Source organism: Teleopsis dalmanni, chromosome 1 (assembly GCF_002237135.1).
Source record: "Teleopsis dalmanni isolate 2A chromosome 1, ASM223713v2, whole genome shotgun sequence".
Taxonomy (NCBI): Eukaryota; Metazoa; Arthropoda; class Insecta; order Diptera; family Diopsidae; genus Teleopsis; species Teleopsis dalmanni.
This window is the reverse complement of record NC_051846.1, coordinates 152,078,949-152,098,837: the sequence shown is the minus strand read 5'-3', so window position 1 is coordinate 152,098,837 and position 19,889 is coordinate 152,078,949. Positions and strand designations below refer to the sequence as shown.

The 19,889-nt window shown below is 30.5% G+C and overlaps 1 protein-coding gene across 1 annotated transcript; it reads right to left on the bottom strand.

Annotated features, from left to right (window-relative positions):
• Positions 1–15,288: 15,288 nt before the first annotated feature.
• LOC119666459 (histone-lysine N-methyltransferase SETMAR-like) lies at positions 15,289–15,924 on the bottom strand. The gene has a single exon (XM_038075735.1). It carries the CDS (start codon positions 15,922–15,924, stop codon positions 15,289–15,291), a length of 636 nt encoding a protein of 211 aa, XP_037931663.1.
• Between the last annotated feature and the right edge of the window lie 3,965 nt (positions 15,925–19,889).

Here is a 19,889-nt window from a genome sequence, read left to right as displayed (position 1 = left end):
AATTTGGAATTATTAGTACATTTTACTACAAAAATAACTTTGTCTATTTATCTCCTGAAAATACATGTAATTTCAAGACTATAACAAATAATTTTTTTTTAATTTTATGTGCATAATATTTTGTAATCGCAAATACATTCAAATATTAGAAAAATACCTGAGGTTGAAGGTTTCATATTCCAAACATTACTTGTTAATAAAATTTTATTTCATTTAGCACTTCAAATCACTAAAAAACTAAGTCTATATTGGTGCGATTGGCTTTGGTGTGAAAAGTCGTTGCACTCGTTGGCAAGTCATATGTATAAATAAGATATAAGAGCGGACCCAAGGCACTACCTTGTGGAACTCCAGAGTTAATTTTACGCAATTTTCTATAGGCATCATCGTGCTTTACTCGAAAGTAACGATCAGATAAGTAAGAAGAAATAATGTCATAACACTCAGTCGGGAGAATATTATTTACTTTAGTAAGCAATCCGGAGTGCCGGACTTTATCGAATGCCTGCGAGACATCTAAAAACAAGGCTAAACATACTTTTTTTTTCTCAAAAACCTTTTCTATTACATTGGTAATGCTATGAACTTGATCTATAGTGGAGTGATTGCACCTAAACCCAACCATGTAAGATTTGAAATCAGTATAATAATAATAACTGTATACTACTTATTCACCAAATAAAAAGACTAGTTATACCTTATTTTAATTTGTACCTTACTATCCTATTTATTCCCGAATACACAACTTTTTGGATATTTTATAATATTATAGTTTTATTATTCTAGCTTTCAGAAGTGAACCTTGCAATAAACAAAAGAGAGGATTATTCGTAGACATGCTTCTGACTACTAAGCAGTATAACTTCCGGTTCTATGCATAGTTCAGTGAATACATTCGTTTTTTATTTTTTCGAATTGAAATTCAATTTGAATTTTCACTTACTTTGTCACGTAATTTGCATAAATTGGCAATGATTACTTCACAATAAACAAATTTCGAACTAAAAATGGAACACATCAACTATTTACAATAGGGTTCATGCTTAAAGTATTCGTTTTATTTTGAGAAAGATACACATACATATTTGCATAAATATATTACTATTTAATGCATTAGACACGTGAAAACAAAGTCTTGAGGTTTAACAATTTTTCTAATTATTTGGATTTAATATGAATAAGAATTTTGTTGAACCCAAAAATGAAATATTTGTATATATTGAGTAATAATTTAAAAGTTGTTCAATAAATTTATTTCATTTATTATCAAATAATAATATATAAAGATTTGCCGTCAATAGTTAAAATATATTAAAATATTTGAAAATAAAACAACATGTATGTACCATAAGAAGCGTCTGCACTGCAAACACCGGATATACGTTTTGTACTTTTATGTACTATGTGTACAGACACAATATTTTATAAAACGGTAATAACAGAGTTAGGCGTGCTTTGTGAAGTGACTCATGTGGTTTGTTAATGGTAAAAATAAACTCTGGAAATAGAGATGTACTCAAAACATATACAAGTACATCTGCATGTGTCTTTATCAAATGTTGGGGTCAAAATAAGTAAACAAAAAGCAGATGGAAATATGCACTCAAATTAAAAATTTATATTTTTGAGATTTTGAATACCTAGACAACCACAGAATAACTAAGTTTACACATACTGATTCAATAGGTCTGGTTCTCCCTATCAAGTCAAAGTGCAGAAACATCTTTGACATCTGGCTACAAATGACGCAGAAACATACGAAGTGTTAAAACATGTGCATGGGAGCAAATATATGTCCTACAACCGTTGAGTTGAGCAATTTATTGATGATAATAAGATACCTAAAGACTATGATGAGGTAGGGTGGCTCAAAAAAAAAAACAAAAATACGATTTTTAGTGAGTCAACCCCCTAGGAATATGCAATTGACTAAAAAAGCAATAATTCTGTAAATTTTGGAGAAATAGGATTAAAAATGCGTTGCGCCACTCAAACAAACTGTGGGTTTTGAATATTTTCAATTCAAGTTCATTTTATTCCTTTGTTATAACAGAAGATGTAAGCAAGAAGTTTCACAGATTTGATCTATAGAACAATTTTTGAATAATGCATTTAACTGTTTTGACGATAGAGCGTTTAGAGTATAGATTGCTTAGGCAAATTATTGATAACGTTATGTACATTTTTGATTACAATACATATGTATATACCACGATTTAAAAAGTAAAATATTTATTTTATTTAATTCGTCCTTCAATCACAAGCACAATCATTTACCACATAAAGTCTGTAACAGAATTTAATTACACCTCTATAATCATGTTGCTTCATTCCTGTCGAAGGATCGAACTTATAAAACTTGTTAAGATTGCGTACGAAAAATCTTTGTCAATAAATCACACGAGTGAAATGTATATTGATCTCTTAAAATAAACATTTTTAGTAAATATATGCCTTTCGCCATCTATCGAGAGATTGAAGTAGCACGTGGGCGACGAAATTTAAAATTGCAGAAATTTTTGCCTAAAAATACAATACTATCTCCAATAACTCTTTATAATTATCGCAAGAGTGATATTTTTTCAAGTGCTACGACAAAAATGTATGACTTCTTTGGAATTTTCCGTTTTGATATTTTTTTGGCGTATAAGTCTTGAATACCGCTTTTGAAGTTATTTGTTTTGAATTTGCTTAAATCGCATGCATTCTAAAATTCGTCTTAAATTTTGACCTATGGAAACTTGAACGAATAAAATAATTTCACAAATATAATGTCGACATGCAAAGTACAAAAACTCACGTCCATGTTTCTTCTCAATGAAATGACAGAATCGCTTGTTTATACCACTATTGATTGCTGTAGTATCAATGCATATGCCTTCGACTTTCTCCAAAAACGACCAACTCTTAAATTTTCATAAACCTTATAAGCAATTACTTTTCCACTACCGTTGGTGACAACACACAGGAATCCCCAGCAATTTTTTAATATTATTTCTGGCAACAATAACAGGCAACCTTACTACTTCCTAATGGCTAATTAGAGCTTGCAGGTTTCCCGTCAAAATATACTATTAGTACAAGAGTTTCAAGTAATTACAATGGAAAGAATTTTATTTTCTGACCACTAAATAATAAAAATATTTTGTTCGAAATGTACTTTCGTATGGAACTCATCTTTAATCTTATTTGCTATTTCCTCAGGATACTTCTGACGGCATCGATGAATCGTTCGACGACTTATAGCAAGATCCTTTATGTCATCACCTAATGCTTCAGCCACTGTGGCCAAAATATGTACCGCGTAGCGATCCGAAACCTTGTATTTGTCAAAAGCGGAAACTAACCTAGGAGTAATAAATTGAATCGCTATATCTACAATATCGCAATATTCTTTTACTGTGACTGCAGATTCAGCTTCAATTTCGGGATAAATTTCTTTATCGAATTCATTTTGATTAAAATCAATGGAATTATAATCACCTTCAAGAAAAAAAATATATTTATTAAATATATGAAAAAGCGGAAACAAGAATATTTATTTATCTAGAAGTTCCACAGCGATTGTTGATCAGAGTTCGGGCAAAATATCAAGAGCAAACTGATTTCTGGTGTACATGAATACCATTATTACAAAACATCATAATAAAATATGATTCGGATGATTTTTCAAATTAAAAAAGGAAGAATAAACAAATGAAAACAATAAACGCTTTCTATTATTTTGTGACTAGTATTTTCCGATCTAGGACATATTGCATACATTACTATTACACTTTTCATATTATAGTTTTACTCTTTGATTGTACTTGAGTTAAAATAGTATATAATTTAAATGAAAACTTGTATGACTAGTTTGTGTACACAATATGCTACAACAATATGTGAAAAATGTGAAACATAAATTAAAATAAAACACAACTAGATCAAAAAAGATTTCTTTAATCATCCATACATACATTTTAGAGCTTTTCTTATTATTTTCAAATACGCAATATCTTTGTCCCATTCAATTTCTTTTTACGTCTGTATGCAAATTAATTAGAAGGTTTTCCTATTTATGTTTTTAAATATCTATTTAAAAACTTTACTCTATATATTTGTATTTAATTTGTAATTTTTGTAATTTTAAATATTAAAAGTTCCTATAATATAAAATTAATATAATTATTTAATTTAATTAAAGTATAGGTTTAAAATCCATTTTACTTAACAATGATGTTAGTTTGTTCGTCAGCAGGTGTTCTTCTGCAATTATTTAGCGCGGCTAAACTAGTTCCATCCAGTCGAAATAATATATTTTAACAAATCTATTGTTCTTACTAAAAATGTATTCCGTCTATAAGCTACAGTTAAGGCAGTCGCAGAGAAAATGTTGGAATGTTTTCATAACTTCATAAAGTGTCGAACGAAAGGCGCAGCAACTCTGTGTGCAATCCAATACATCAATGACCTGAAGTAACTTCGGTACTATCGCATAATAGCGTAAATTTAGTCCTTATCAATAAGTTTCGTCAACCTTTTTGTTGAACAAAGATCGATCGGAATATTTGAAAAAAGTAAAAAAATATGTCTCTTTAAACGAGGTCTACGAGAACATGTGCCGATATACCTCGAAGACGTCCGTAAAAGCATCAAGGCTGGTTAAACTGTCTGTTTTTTATTCCCTACAACGTGTTGATAATATGAAGTCTACATAAAAGTAATGTGCCCAAACTAATTTAGCCGACTGTTTCCCTTCATTCTTCTATGTTACTAGTTTTCATTTAATGGTGAAATATTGCAGTCTTTTTAATTGCCATTCCTTGATATGGTTTGCAATTAACCAACATATTAACAGTTCTGCAAGAAAACAGTACCATCATTAGGCAGTGTAAAGGAGTGATTTATATTGAGAATGGTAAAAATATTCTTGCTATTCTTCTGCAGTCCATTATTGATGCATTTGTAATAATTCAAACATAAATTTGGAATTAAATAGTCTGATTTAATCCTATACAGATAATTCGGAACTGTACCCATAATACGGCTACAGGTCTGTTTAGAGAGTTGCTTTATGCATAATTTTCCACAATTTTGCTGTTGTCTAAAATTATATTGGTTATTACTTGCTTTTCATATTGTTTCCATAACAAAAAAGTTTTATGTCTACTTTAGAAATTTTGAAAATGCCTACACATACTTGATAGTACCCCATGACAATCGCTGAATTAAAACAAAATAAAACTTTTAATTTATATCTTAATTTACGTAGTTTCATCCTTTAAAATTTTTAAAAATTTTATGGACAATATTCGAATGAAGAAATTAAACAAAAAAAACATGTAATTATTAAGTTTATATTATTTTAGCTCATGATATTTTTTTTTGTTTTATTTTACTTTATATTAAAAAATCTGATTTGAATAAAAATAGTTTTAAATCATTAACAGATTGTTGCCAGCATTACACATTTAATTGAAAGTTCATAATTTTGTATTAATAACGTTTGCATTCATTTATACTCTAAGTGTATTCTTAAGTCATAAATAAATATGTATCGGAAAAATTTCTACATCTTCAGATATCTTAATATACTATGAGTATACTAAAATTTATAGTTTTTTGTAAATTAATTTTCCTGTTTCCTTTAAATTGGGAGCAATAATAAATTCAGGCAACAATATTTGCCAAAATTCCAGCAACATTAAATTAACTCAAACTAATTCAAAAAATATTTATGGACAAATGTATTTCGAAGTTGTTTTCCAAAAACGCGTAGCATACGCTAGCTAACGCTTGTTCTCATATCTATATTCGTATATAACTCATATAAAAACCATACACAATTGTATTTCAACAAAAAGCAAATTAAACTAATTTATAATGAGTATATAAACTGTTAAAATGTGTAACGTAAAACTCGGAAATCTCAATGGAAGATTCTAGTTACTAAATCTGTTGCTGCTTCCATGCCATCATAAACTAGCAAAAAAAATATTTTCAAACAAAACAGAGCGAAAAAAATACGAATGGTTGCTGAGTATTCGAAGCATCAGTACAATTAATGGAATGACACAAATTCTTACAACATGGTCTCCGTGCAATTTAAATAGGTCTTCAGATTATTTTTTATACAAAATATGCTATAAAACATTATTTGTAGTATTTAAAAACTGTTTACTTAGTTTTCAAATATTCCGCATATTGTTGTACATACATTTTTAGTTGAACTGTTTTGTACCTAAAAACCAAAGTTTTTTAAAAACCTTCAGCTAATTTCCCTTTATTCCTTTTAATGAAAAAATTCTTATAATTTCTCATAAGAATATTATTTATGTTTATAATATTGGTCTGTTCCACGAGCTACTCGTAGTAAAACTCGAGTAAAACACAAGTAAAATTTAAACTAAGAGCGTTGCAGAAGGTAAAAAATAAGAGCAAAAAAATGCAAAAAAAGTTTGATAACAACAAGCGCAAATATTTTAAATTATTATTTAAAATTAATTTCTTTAAATTTTATTTTAATAAAGTGAGTTAGAGTACTGTTGGTGATAAATTTTATATAAAAATTTTATCTCACTGTCTCAAAGTATATAAATTACTTTATATTCTGGCTGTGTTGTACTATATTACTTAGTTCGCTTAACAAAATATTTATTATGTTTTTTGATTCATTTGACTATTGATTTATAACAATTAACACAATTGAAATTTCAGCATTTTTTTTAGTTTCAACAAAGCCGCGCAAATAAACAATTCGAAAATTTAAATTCAAATCAAAACAGCTGATTCACACTTGAAACAAAATGTTCGAGTAAAATCTGGGTAGCATTTTAAAATTTTGACCGGGATTTTACGCTCCTCAGATCCTCTCATTTACTCGAAAATTTGCACTTCTGAAACGCACTAATGTATACACAGTGTTACCAATGAGTATTTAATACATAGAATGTGCATCAGGAACAAATTCGCTGATCACACTGCGGATCTACTGGTAGACCCTTTTTAGGATCAATTTTTCACACAAATTCTTAAAGCGGCATTAGTGAGAAAATATAAACCAAAGAGAATATAAACGCATATAAGTATGATAAAAACGTATGATTTGAAATGCAGTATTGATTTTAATTTTGAATAACTCATAATAGAAATAGAAGAGACCTTTTTGTTTTTGCATATTTGGGAATGTTTTTGTTAAACTATTAAAACTTAATGATCATTAATTAATTTTTTGTTTATTAATTTGTTATATAATAGTATTTGTAGTATTTTATATTATTTTAAACGAAAACCTTTATTGTCTATATTATTAAGTTTAGAATTTATAGTTCATATAATTTATTCATTTATATATAGTTATATAAATAGATTATATTATAAAAATTATTTTATAATTTATTTAAACTTCAAAGTTTGCTAAGAGTAATTACGTATTCCTATCTTAGTTTCGAGTAAATCATAATAATATTCAATCCTTTAGAATTTTATAATGTTTTAATTTGTTTTATTTTGTTGGCGTTTTGGTCCCTTTTTGTTTTTAAATATTATTATCTAAAGTTATTATTTTTGAGTTTTATTAAACTTATTTAATATTTATGGAAACTATTTATTTATTTATTTTTTGCTTTTAGAATGTGTTATAATTTCTTACGGATTAATTTTGTTGAGATTTTGATTTTTATTTTGATTATGTCTATATTCTTATAGTCAACATGGAAAAATTTATTCATTTAGAATGAGACATATTCGTGAATTTATGTTAATTTGATTTGTGGTATCCAATATTTAAGATATTATTTTAAATTTTGAAAAATTTATCATTATCTAGAATAAGGTTCTGATTATTAATTGGAATGAGTATAATTTCAGTTTTTATGATCGTATTTATAATAAAAATTGTTCTTATTTTCTAGAGAGACAATTAATTCTTTTAAATACAGCAAGAATTGTAATAAAATTTTTATTTAATTGAATAAGATGAATATTTATAACTCTTATTTTATTAATTTATTTTTTAGTCATTTATTATAGAAAGGAGTATATATTAGGAGATATAAAAATTAAACTTAATTTTTTTCAGCAAATAATAATAATCAATGTTTAAAGTGCACAAAAACCTAATACTACGACATACACTTTACTAATAAATATACATATGTCGAAAGAGCATTTTCTTCTTCTGTAGACAATTTAAACTCTTTCCTAAATAAAAATATTTTCAATGCATATATGGCTTTCGCCATCCATCTTGCGTGATGTATACCCCCAGGAAATCGAAACTTTATTCTGCTATTAATGCACGTTCCAGAAGTTTCATATAGTCATCTCTCTTGGTTGGTTATCCTTACGAATGTTATTAAAGAAACTTGTAATTCGTAACACATCATCTCTGTTCAACGGTTACTTGTTTGCTTTTCTAAGCCGACTGTAAAAATATCAACGTTTATTTTTGGCCAAGACTTTTGAAATCGATGAAATAGTTCAACATTTAGGCTTTCAGACTTGCAAATCTTAGCATGGAACTTTTGAGAATAACTTCGTAATTGTGATGTCTGCAAGCTAAATATAAAAGATCTCTTTCTAAATGAGAAGAACAGCATAATTTAACTCTTTTAAAAAATTTTTAGGTATCCATACTTTATGAATTGGAGCCTTCTCATGTTCTAGAATCTAGTTATTGGTTGGAAAGGGTTTATTTCCTGACGTTAAGGCATGATTGATTATTTAAAATACCAATATAACCTAACTGCTTAAAAGTGCCATCTATCGGTACCAAATCTCCAAATCCATAGTATGATAAACCCAAATAGACTCCCAAAATATCATCTTGCCACCTCCAAATCTGTTAAATGGCTGCACTGCATTATTCGTTTAGCGTTGTTGTAAATGCTTGAATTGCTTGCCAAACGAACCATGAAAATGAGATGCAGACTAATCTGTCCATACCACATTGTACCAAAACTGTATAGGTTTCCTAATATATTCCAAATCTAATAATATTGACTATTTTGCGCACCACATGTGTACTGATATTAATATCTTTATAATATCTTTTAATAGCATTACTAATTTCTTGCCAAACAACTTCCCCGATGAAGCTGCAATTTTGAAAAGACTTATTGTAGAATTTTTTTTAAATTTTACGTTTTATGTGAAATATGTATAACACGCAAGATTAATTTATAACACTATAACGGCTGTTTTATAGTGTTTATAAAACAGTTTATCACTGTGATTTGGTTTGATACTAGCGTCACTTTTCATATTTTGAGCCTTGGCAACACCGATTGTTGTCAGGCGACATCTGACGTTTCCATATAAGAATTTGACATTATTAAAATAATCTACCTTAGACTTTTTGGCAAAACAGCGTTATTTGTGTTAATTGCAGTGATTTAGTGTTCGCAAAAACATTTTCGTGCGATGATTTATTACAACTTTTGACGTGGATTATCAAGACAAAAGTGCATCGATCACCTTACTTTCACATTTGACAATGAAGCTCCATCCTTTGCCACTGTGAAACACTGATACAATGATTTTAATCGTGGTTGCAGTTCGCTCACTGACAAAATACTTGAAGCTCCTCCAAAATCAGTTGTGCCAGAAAACATTGATGCTGTGCAAAAACTAATGATGCAAGATCGTCATGCGACAGACTGTGAGATTGAGCAAACCACTAATGGTGGTGGCATTAGTTTCACGATTAGTTTTTGTTTGGCGTCTATACAAAGACGTCGAAAAATTGTCGTGTGGCGATTTTTAACTGAATTTCATTCAAAACAAGCGTCGTTGTGATGTGGCCAAAGAGATGATTTCCAACGCACATAGTGACTCCACATTCATCGAACGCATCATAACTGGTGATGAGACATGGGTCTATGAATTTGACATGCCAATTTGACCACCAAACAACAATCGACCGAATGGTGCTTCGAATGTGAGCCGAAACCTAAAAGAGAACACCAAAGTCGGTCCAAAATCAAGGTTATGCTGACTGTTTTCTTCGATATACGTGGTGTGGTGCACTATGAATTCCTTCCGGACGGTCAAACGATCAATAAGGAGTATTATTTAGCCGTTGTGCATCGGCCAAATTTATGGAAGGAAAACTCATGGATTTTACACCACGATAACGCACCGGCTCACACAGCGTTGGTTGTGTCGCAGTTTTTGGCCAAAAACTCCACCAATATCATCAACCAAGTACCGTGCTCTCCAGATATGGCCCCGTGTGACTTTTTCCTCTTCCCCTAACTCAAACTGGCATTGCGAGGAATGCGTTTTGAGACCATAGAGACAACAAAAGAGAATTCGCTGCGTGAACTAAAGGCCATACCTTCGGCGGCCTATAAAACTTGTATGGAAAATTGGATCAAGCGTTAGCATGCATGGTATTGCCGCAGGAGGAGAGTACTTTGAAGGCGATAATAAAGAAAATTATTAAAAATTAAAATTTTATGTTTTTTCAACTTCTCATTCTTTTTTGATCATAAGGTATAATCTAATAGTTAAAGACACGTTCTTATCAAAACAATTTTTCCATTTGTTGAAATATGAAAATCATAAAATTTGGTCGTTAGGCCACTAAACCAAACCAAAAAGCTGTTTCAAAAATTTAACCGATCCGATTTGATTTCAATATAAACAACTAAATTTACGTTTTTAATTCTCACAAACTCTGCGTAAAATCTGTTTAAGCTTCAGTAAAATGAATATTTTTTAGTTGTTATTATTTATCGTCCTATAGTTCGTCTACCTTTACAACACTCAACGTTCATTTAGGTCAAAAAATATGTGGCATTAAAAATTTATGCTACTTTGAATTTGAATGTAAAACTTGAGATTCAATTTGTTTAATTACAGAAACGTGCAAACCAGAAGAGACTGGCGTAATTGTTAAATTCATATAAATTGAAATAAAAGTATTTTGAATCAATGTTTTGAAATAGAGAAATTGTGTGAGTAACTTGTTTTCAAAATGCTAAATTTAACAATTATTAAGTGTTAAAGAATAACGAATATTTTTTGAAAAACCATGTACAAATAGAAACATAATACCTAAAAACTACAGATAATTTATCTGTTGCATTGCCTTGCTAAAGAAATACCGGCAGAAGCCTTTACATATTCACTCTCCATCAAATTTCAAGAAGTTTCATAAGCCTTTTTACAAAAAACTTTAGTTCATACACTAACGATATGAATAAATGAAATTTGATAATATATTACAAAGAATGATAAATTCATATCACTTAATAAATGTTCAGTCTAAACCATATATGACATCACTACTGACAAACCTACGTATATGATTTGTGGACACTAGCATCCTTCAAATGATACATGTTAAAATTAGTTTACAGGTTACAGTCGTTTTGTTAACTCCATATTTAGTATTTATTATTTGATGGGAAAAATAACAATAATGGCTTGATAGGCGTTAATGACACTACACCATTGAAATAAGCTATCATTGACAAGTATGGTGAATTTAAAGTCCATGATGCTGTACATTCTGGCTGCTCAAAATAGACAGTAGTTCCGGAAGTCATAAAAAAGGTCTACAAAAAAGCTTTATAATATTGTTAAGTAAAGTTGGTGAGATAACTGATATCTTAAAAATATTACAATGTGGTGTGTTTACAATTTGCTTAGTTTTTGAGTTACTATACACTTTCATACCAGTTAAACATACATTATTCATTTTGTTTTAGTTCTTATAGTATGCGAATGAAAGGAAAAAAACGATAGTCAATTTTGTTTCTCTTATTTATTCTTACATTTTTATATTATTCTATATAATTATTCTATATATACTATAGAATTATAATAATCATTTTTATATACCGAAACCTAAAAAATATATAACTAATAGTAAGATTTTGGACAAAAAGGTAGAACGAATATATTAAACAAATTAAATGTTACATCACGTTTTGAGAGAGCACTTAATAGTGTGACAGGATAACTTGACAATCAAATCAATCTGTAAAAAAACACCTTTAAGAAAAATTTATAAGCTTTGTACTAATAAAGAATCGTTCTTGCGAGCCTAATTCATCTTTTTAAAATATTTTAAATTAGTTGTTATCTAAATATTATTGAATTGCTGCAGACCTTAAAGAATCTTCGTCCTTTAGTGTTAAAATATTTTTTATATACATTTAGTATTAGTAACCCAAATTAAAAATTTGCATTTTTATTTTTATTTCAGAGTCTGGGCATTCTTGCTTCCATACCCGCCGGTCTACTTATACTCGCTCTTTGTGGTCTATTACTTTATTTGTTAACTCGGTGTTGTGACCGTAAACCACGTAAACCAAGCACACAAAGATGTCAGAGCTGTTCATTAGTTATAATTACGTTGATGACGTGCGCTGCAATTGGATTAGGTAAGTAAGATAGTTTATAAAAATAATGGTTATTAGTGCAACAAAAAAACAAGATTATGAAATCATAGCAAAAATTATTGATTTAGAAGTTAGTGAACTAAATGGGTATATGATTGCAACTAATTAGCTGCAATGCATTTATTTATTAACCTGTTAATATGATACTTTACGATACGATACGAAGGAGGTTACTTACACATAATGTTTTTGCATATTCATTTTTTTAAACGATTAATTTCGAATTTCTTGTTTAATGGAATAAATAATATTGCTATTATATATGAATTGTTGTTATATTAAAATTTGAATTTAAGGATAATTTACAATTTTATATTGTAGTTTCTTTATGATGCAATATCAATATACCATTTGATCAAAAAAGAATGCGAAGTTAAAAAAACACAAAATTTTAATTTTTGATAATTTTCTTTATTATCGCCTTCAACGATAATAAATTTATGCCAACGCTTGATCCAATTTTCCATACAAGTTTTATAGGCCGCCAAAGATATGGCCTTTAGTTCACGCAGCGAATTCTCTTTTGTTGTCTCTATGGTCTCAAAACGCATTCCTCGCAATGGCAATTTGAGTCAGGGAAAGAGGAAAAAGTCACACGGGGCCATATCTGGAGAGTACGGTACTTGGTTGATGATATTGGTGGAGTTTTTGGCCAAAAACTACGACACAACTAACGCTGTGTGAACCGGTGCGTTATCGTGGTGTAAAATCCATTAGTTTTCCTTCCATAAATCTGGCCTCTTTTTGCGAATGGCCTCACGTAAACGACGCATAACGGTCAAATAATACTTCTATTGACCGTTTGACCATTTGATCGTCCGGAAGGAATTTATAGTGCACCACACCACGAATGTCGAAGAAAACAGTCAGCATAACCTTGATTTTGGACCGACTTTGGCGTTCTCTTTTCGGTTTCGGCTCACCTTCGAACGGCTCACCATTCGGTCGATTGTTGTTTGGTGGTCAAATTGGCATGTCAAATTCATAGACCCATGTCTCATCACCAGTTATGATGCGTTCGATGAATGTGGGGTCACTATCTAACGTATAGATTAGTTTTTATTTTTCTTTTTATTATTATATAGTAGTTTATATCGAAATTTATTTCACTTCTTTCTCAGTCCAAAAGATTATAATTCCTCTTGAAAACATATAGGGCGGTTATTTTTATAGGAATCTGTTTACAATTTTAATTATACTGTCTTATAATAATATGCACGAAATTAATAATTTCGTTGATAACTAAAACTGAATACATTCTGCAGTTTGTTCATCAGTAATATATTTTCTACCGTTGTATATTAGAACACTATAGTTTTCCAAATTTTTTTGTTTTTAATAATTACACATAAAACTCCATACTCAAAAAAAATTTTGCCATATTTTAAAACTAAAAACACTGAAAACATTTTTTCACATATAATTTTAAAGTGCTGAAGTATGTTTTACTTTTTGCTGTTTTGCTTATATCCTGCTTATTTATTTACTTTACTTCTTATTTACAAATGGGTGTCCTGGCAATTATCCAAAATTCCTATCGTTTTCATGACATATTTTTGTGCGATTTTGCCAAAAAAAAAACTCAAAACAATAATTTAAACAAATATAAAACTCGTAGTATGCCATAGTCTCTTACTGCTTCCCAACGACAATACAAGCATTTTTCATTCCGTGTAGTTATGGGTTTTAAGAAATTCTTTATTATTTAATATATTAAAATAAACTATTTAAATTATTCTAAGAAAATATTTAAGATAAATATACGCTTTTATATTTTGATATTGTCTTTTTTATCGAAACACTTAAAAAGTTGATTCAATTTCATTATAAAGACTAGTATTATTTAAAATTGTTTAACGTATTAATTTTTTTTTTAATGTATTCAATAAACACAAATTACAATTGCAAAACTACAAATGAACTCATATATTTAATATTGTATTTGAAGGAGTATAACCATAACATATGTTATACACAGCAGAAAAAGTCTGCGTTCAAATACAAAATTTTTCTGATTTATTTTAACCAATCAAACAACAATAAAGTTCTTCTTTAAAAAAAAAATTAAACACAATTAAAGTCTCTATTCTCTTCTTAGTATTAGCGTTTACCGTCAATTTAAATTCGCTTGAATGCATGTGTCATTAAATGATCTTTAATTATCAATTGACTTCTTAAAGAGTCTAATAAATAATTATTTAAAAATATTTTATTTAAATAAATAATACATTTTTACAATGGAACATAAAAGACGTGAAATTAGTATTAGTGAGCAACAAATAACTGTTCAATTTTGAAAAGATGACGTAAGCCAACGAAAAATTGCTGAAAATATTGGTTGTCAATATTCATCTGTGCGGAGAGTTATGAATAACTTCCAGGAGACGGGTAATTACGTTTCTAAACCTCGTACTGGTCGCCTCTTAATTCTGTCAGATAGAGAAAGACGTAGCATAATCAACCAGGTAAAAGTAAATCCAAGAGTAACAGCCTCCAAACTAGCAAAACATACTGCCGAAATACTTAAAAAAAGAATATATCCTGATACTGTGCGGAAAATTTTGAAGAAAAGCAAGTAGGAGGACGGTTTGATATTTTATTTTTCTACATAATCACATTTTAGCTCGATACATTTAGTCCAGCGTTTTTCTAATTTTCTTATTTCCTCCAAATAATAGGTTTTCTCAAAGCTCTCAAAATATGCGTTTGTTTCGGTAATGACTTCTTCATTCAACTCAAATCTTTTACCGCCCAGCCATTTCTTTAGGTTTGGAAACAGAAAATAGCCGCAGGGGGCTAAATCTGGAGAATATGCTGGATGGTGTAGAAGTTCGTATCCCAATTCGTGGATTTTGGCCTTCGTGACTAGGCAAGTGTGCACACGTGCATTGTCTTAATGGAACAGCACTTTCTTCTTCGCCAAATGCGGTCGTTTTTGCTTTAAATGAAAGTCGAATCTGTTCAAAAGCTTTGAATAATATTCGCCGGTGATCGTTTTACCTTTCTCGAGGTAATCGATGTGAATGACACCGCTTGCATCCCAAAAAACTGTGGCCATGACTTTGTTGGCTGATAGACTCTGTTTGACCTTCTTTGGTCCACGTTCACCCCTAGCAACCCACTGTTTCGATTGTTCCTTGGTCTCTGGCGTGTTGTGATGGATCCATGTTTCGTCCACAATAACAAAACGGCGCAAAAATTCGTTCGGATTACGGCTGAACATCGCTAAACACTTTTTTGAAGTGATCACACGATTGCGCTTATGATCGAGTATGAGCAATCGCGGCACCCATCTCGCGGAGAGTTTTTTCATGTCCAAATATTCGTGTAAAATATGATGTACCCATTCAGTTGAGATACCTGCAGCATGAGCCAGCTCACGCACTTTCATTCTCCGATCATCCAATATCATTTCATAGATTTTATCGACGATTTCCGGCGTGATCACTTCTTTTAGGCGACCTGAACGTTCGGCGTCACTAGTGCTGGAACGACCACAACGGAACTCTGTAAACCACTTCTTAGCCATTGAAATTGATAGTGCCGAGTCCCTGTAGTATTTATCAAGTCTTTCCTTAGTTTCAGTGATGGATTTTTTACGTAAAAAGTAATGCTTAATCTGCACACGAAATTCACTTTTTTCCATTTTGCTTTGAATCAATCAATCAAAAGTAGAAAAGTTGTGTAAGAAAATCATGTACAGTTTATGATGAACAAAACTTAATTTCAAAGGTGAAACATGGTGATGGAGGCATAAAAGTTTGGGGTGAACAGCAGTAATGGTGCTTGCAAACTTGAATTTATATAAGATACAATGGATAAATATGGGTATCTAAATATCCATACAACAAATTTGAAAGAAAATGACAGAATGTTAGGGCTTGAGGCAACCTTTTTGTTTCAGCATGACAACGGCTCTAAGCATACATCAGCGGTCGTCTGGATTTGACTGCTGAATCATGCTCCCAGAAAATTTCAAACGCTACCAGAATAACTCTATTCACCAGCATACGATTTCTAGCAAGGATATGTTAAGAAACGCCATTAAGGAATACTGTCTTTAAATAAACGCATAGGATACTGCAAAGCTGACTGAGTCTATGCAAAGGAATTCCCGCAAAATTAGCGCCCCATCAGCATACTTCCTATTCTGGGGAAAGTAGCTGAGAAATTTATAATAGCCAAACTGAATTACCTCACCTACCCTTGCATGCAAAGTTGTGTGCTTAATAAAGCAGAGTAGAAAAATTGTTGCAGTTAGTCCGTCCAATCAGTACCAAATAACTCTATTTAATCTATAACTCCTTTCGTAGACATAAACTTGGTGGAGCTATGTACTGGATGGTGGAGCTATGTACCCGGTTTAAGTAATAAAAACGCATTTTGTTTTGGAAAATTATCAGCTTGACACACTGAGTCCAACGATCTTTCAGCATTTGTATACCTTATAGAGAATACGATTTATCAAGTCCTCCAAAATATACATGTTTCCCATTCCACTTTATCATTTGATGCAAATCTCTGTCTTTGGAGCCATCGTTTCAAGTTTGGAAACAGGTAATAACCAATGGGAGCCAAATCTGAAGAATACGGTGGGTGAGGAAGCAGTTCTCTTCATTGACGTATGATCGGGTGTGTTATCTTGCAAAAACAAAGGCAATCATTTTTTCTTAATTTTCTCATTTAATCGATCTGATGTTATTGCTTTTACTTTTTCCAAATAGTCTATGAAAATGATTCCACTTAAACATCAAAATATAGAAACTAAAATTTTTCCAGCCGGTTGTGGAGTTCATGATCGTTTGGGATCACTGCTCCCGGACTCCATTAATTCTGGCTTGTTGTTATCTTTCAGGTGTAAAGCAATGGATCGACTACTTGACTCTACTCGCTCACAGTCGACTAGACTGTATATAAACATTTCCAAAGAATGTTTTGAATGACGAAAACACGGCACCCATATTGCCGCAAGCTTTTTCATACCCAAATATTAATGTAAAATATTCGATACACGTTCATATATGTTTGTCATCAAACATATCAATGCACTTAGTATACATTTGCTCTAATATTAGAATGTTTTCTATATAGTTTTGCCTACGCAAAATATTTTGTGTTCGCTATTAGTGATCACAAATGAAGTAATAAGTTCGATAGTTTTTCTGTTTGCAGAGACATATTTATACCCTGGGGTCTACCATGAATGACTGCCGATTCGATCAGTTTTGGCATTCGTAAAAATTTCGTGTGAGCGCCATTGTTTGTTAACCAAAAAATTTGTGTTTTTTTATTCTTTTTGTGTTTTGAAATTATGCTTTTGGTGTATGTTGTTATTGTAAATATTGTGAATGTATGTATTTTGTTTGTGTTCTTGAATATTATTGGGGTTTTTGATTGGTAAATCTGGGGTAACTTTTTCAATCAATATTCACTTTAAGTGCAATTTTCATTTTCGATTAGTAAATCCTTATTACACTGGAGATTAATGTGTAACACTCTAGATATTTTACACGGGTAGCAAAATTACCCTAAAATGAACAGCTGTTTTATGTGATTGAATGATAAAAAAGTGTGATTTGTTTCCACATGTGCACAATATACGATAGAAACAGCTTACAGTATTATATAGGCAGTAATGCCCTAAGTTTTTGTAGTAATCCAGCGTGTTAAACCTAAGCGAAGGCTTTCGATACATCTAGAAAGACGACAGAGCACACTTTCTTTTCTTGTATCATTGATTCAATAGCATTTACAACTATGTGTACAACTATTAACCAATATCAATGTTTACTTTATTTAATACGACTTCAAGTTCATTTTATGTTTAGTTAAACCATTCGCATTCTATTAGAACAGTTTCAAACAATTAATTAATTATTAATTAATAGTAATAACGCGTTGTTTTCACATGTGTTTGTTTGTTTGTTTATATATTTAGCTGTCATTTTGAAAAAACCAATAAAATCAAAATATCGCATTTAGTTGCAAATACATTGTCATCTGACGACAAATCTTCAGATGAAGACATATTTTTCAGGTTGATACCATTTGAATTAGATAGTACTGCATTTGCTAAAATAATGAAAGAGCGTAGAATTAATGTGGGTTGGGATAGATGCATTGCTTAAGAGAGTTTTAACGTAATGAGGTGTTTTAAGTGTTGGGGCTTCAATTATAAAGCAAATGCCTATAAAGAAAACGGAGTGACCTGTGCAAAATGCAGCGAAATTGGGCACACTCATAAAGAATGTGTAAACAGCATTGTAAATGTATAAACTACGTCAAGATGATAAAAACTCGTAATTTATATGGATCTTGATTGCAGGAATATGAACTGTAAAACGTTACAACGAAGACTTAAATTTGAGGCAGATAAAATTAATTATCAATTATTAAGACCTTAATAAACATTCTTTGTGCTCAAAATAGTAATTTCAATATTGTTCATTTTAATGCTATGAGCCTAATGGTCTTTAACTTGATCATGTAAAATCAGTGTTTGAAAACTCCAGTTTGCATTTCTTTAACATGGTTAGATAATGAGATCAGTAGTTCATATTTTTCTATAAAAGGTTATGTTTTATATCGCCACGATAGGACAAACAAAAAAGGTGGTGGAGTTGCAATTTATTGCAAATCTTATTTAAGTAGTCAGTTAATATGTACTTCGGATGAATCTGATGAAATCTGAATCTGATTTATTTGTGTGTCTATCAGAAGTCATAGTAATAAAATTTTAGTTTCCTGTGCCTACAATCCACATAACCGATTCTCATGCGATCCATTCTTTGATTCGCTTCTCTCAGTTGTACATATATATGATTTTATCGCAGTACTTGGTGATTTTAAATATGACTTTTTAGTGAATTGTAGTAAAGTTCTGAAACTAAAAGATTTATTAGCCATGATGGGCCTAAGTATCATCAACGAAATTGAATCAACTAGATACTGTAACAGTGTACGACTTAGTCTTCTAGATATAGTTGCTGTACCGAATCCTAATTCCTGATATATGTGTTTCTGATGAAAGCTTTAATTTTATAGGAGTTAGTGAAGAAATGGTCTGTTAAAGTTTGAAGAATATTAAATCAAATGCTTTTGGATTGGATGACCTTCCTCTTAAATTTCTAAAGCTCACTTTGCCGTACATAATACCTCCTATTACGCATACAAATAATACATTGTATAACTACATCAACCTTTCCATGGAAAAAAGTTAAAATTATTCCAAGTCCGACATATTAGTATTCTTCCATCACTGTCCAAAGTTTGAGAACTTATAATGGCTAATCAAATTAATATTCACCTTGAGCGTTTCCAACTCATAGTTGCTCTACTCCCATGCTCAAAGTTTTAGAAGATGTTCGACCTAGCTATGATAATGACATTATCATATTTTTATGTCTTTTAGAGTTCTCTAAAGCATTTGATCGTGTTAATCACTTCATACCATATAGGAAATTAACTGATTATTTTTCATTCTCATACTCTGCC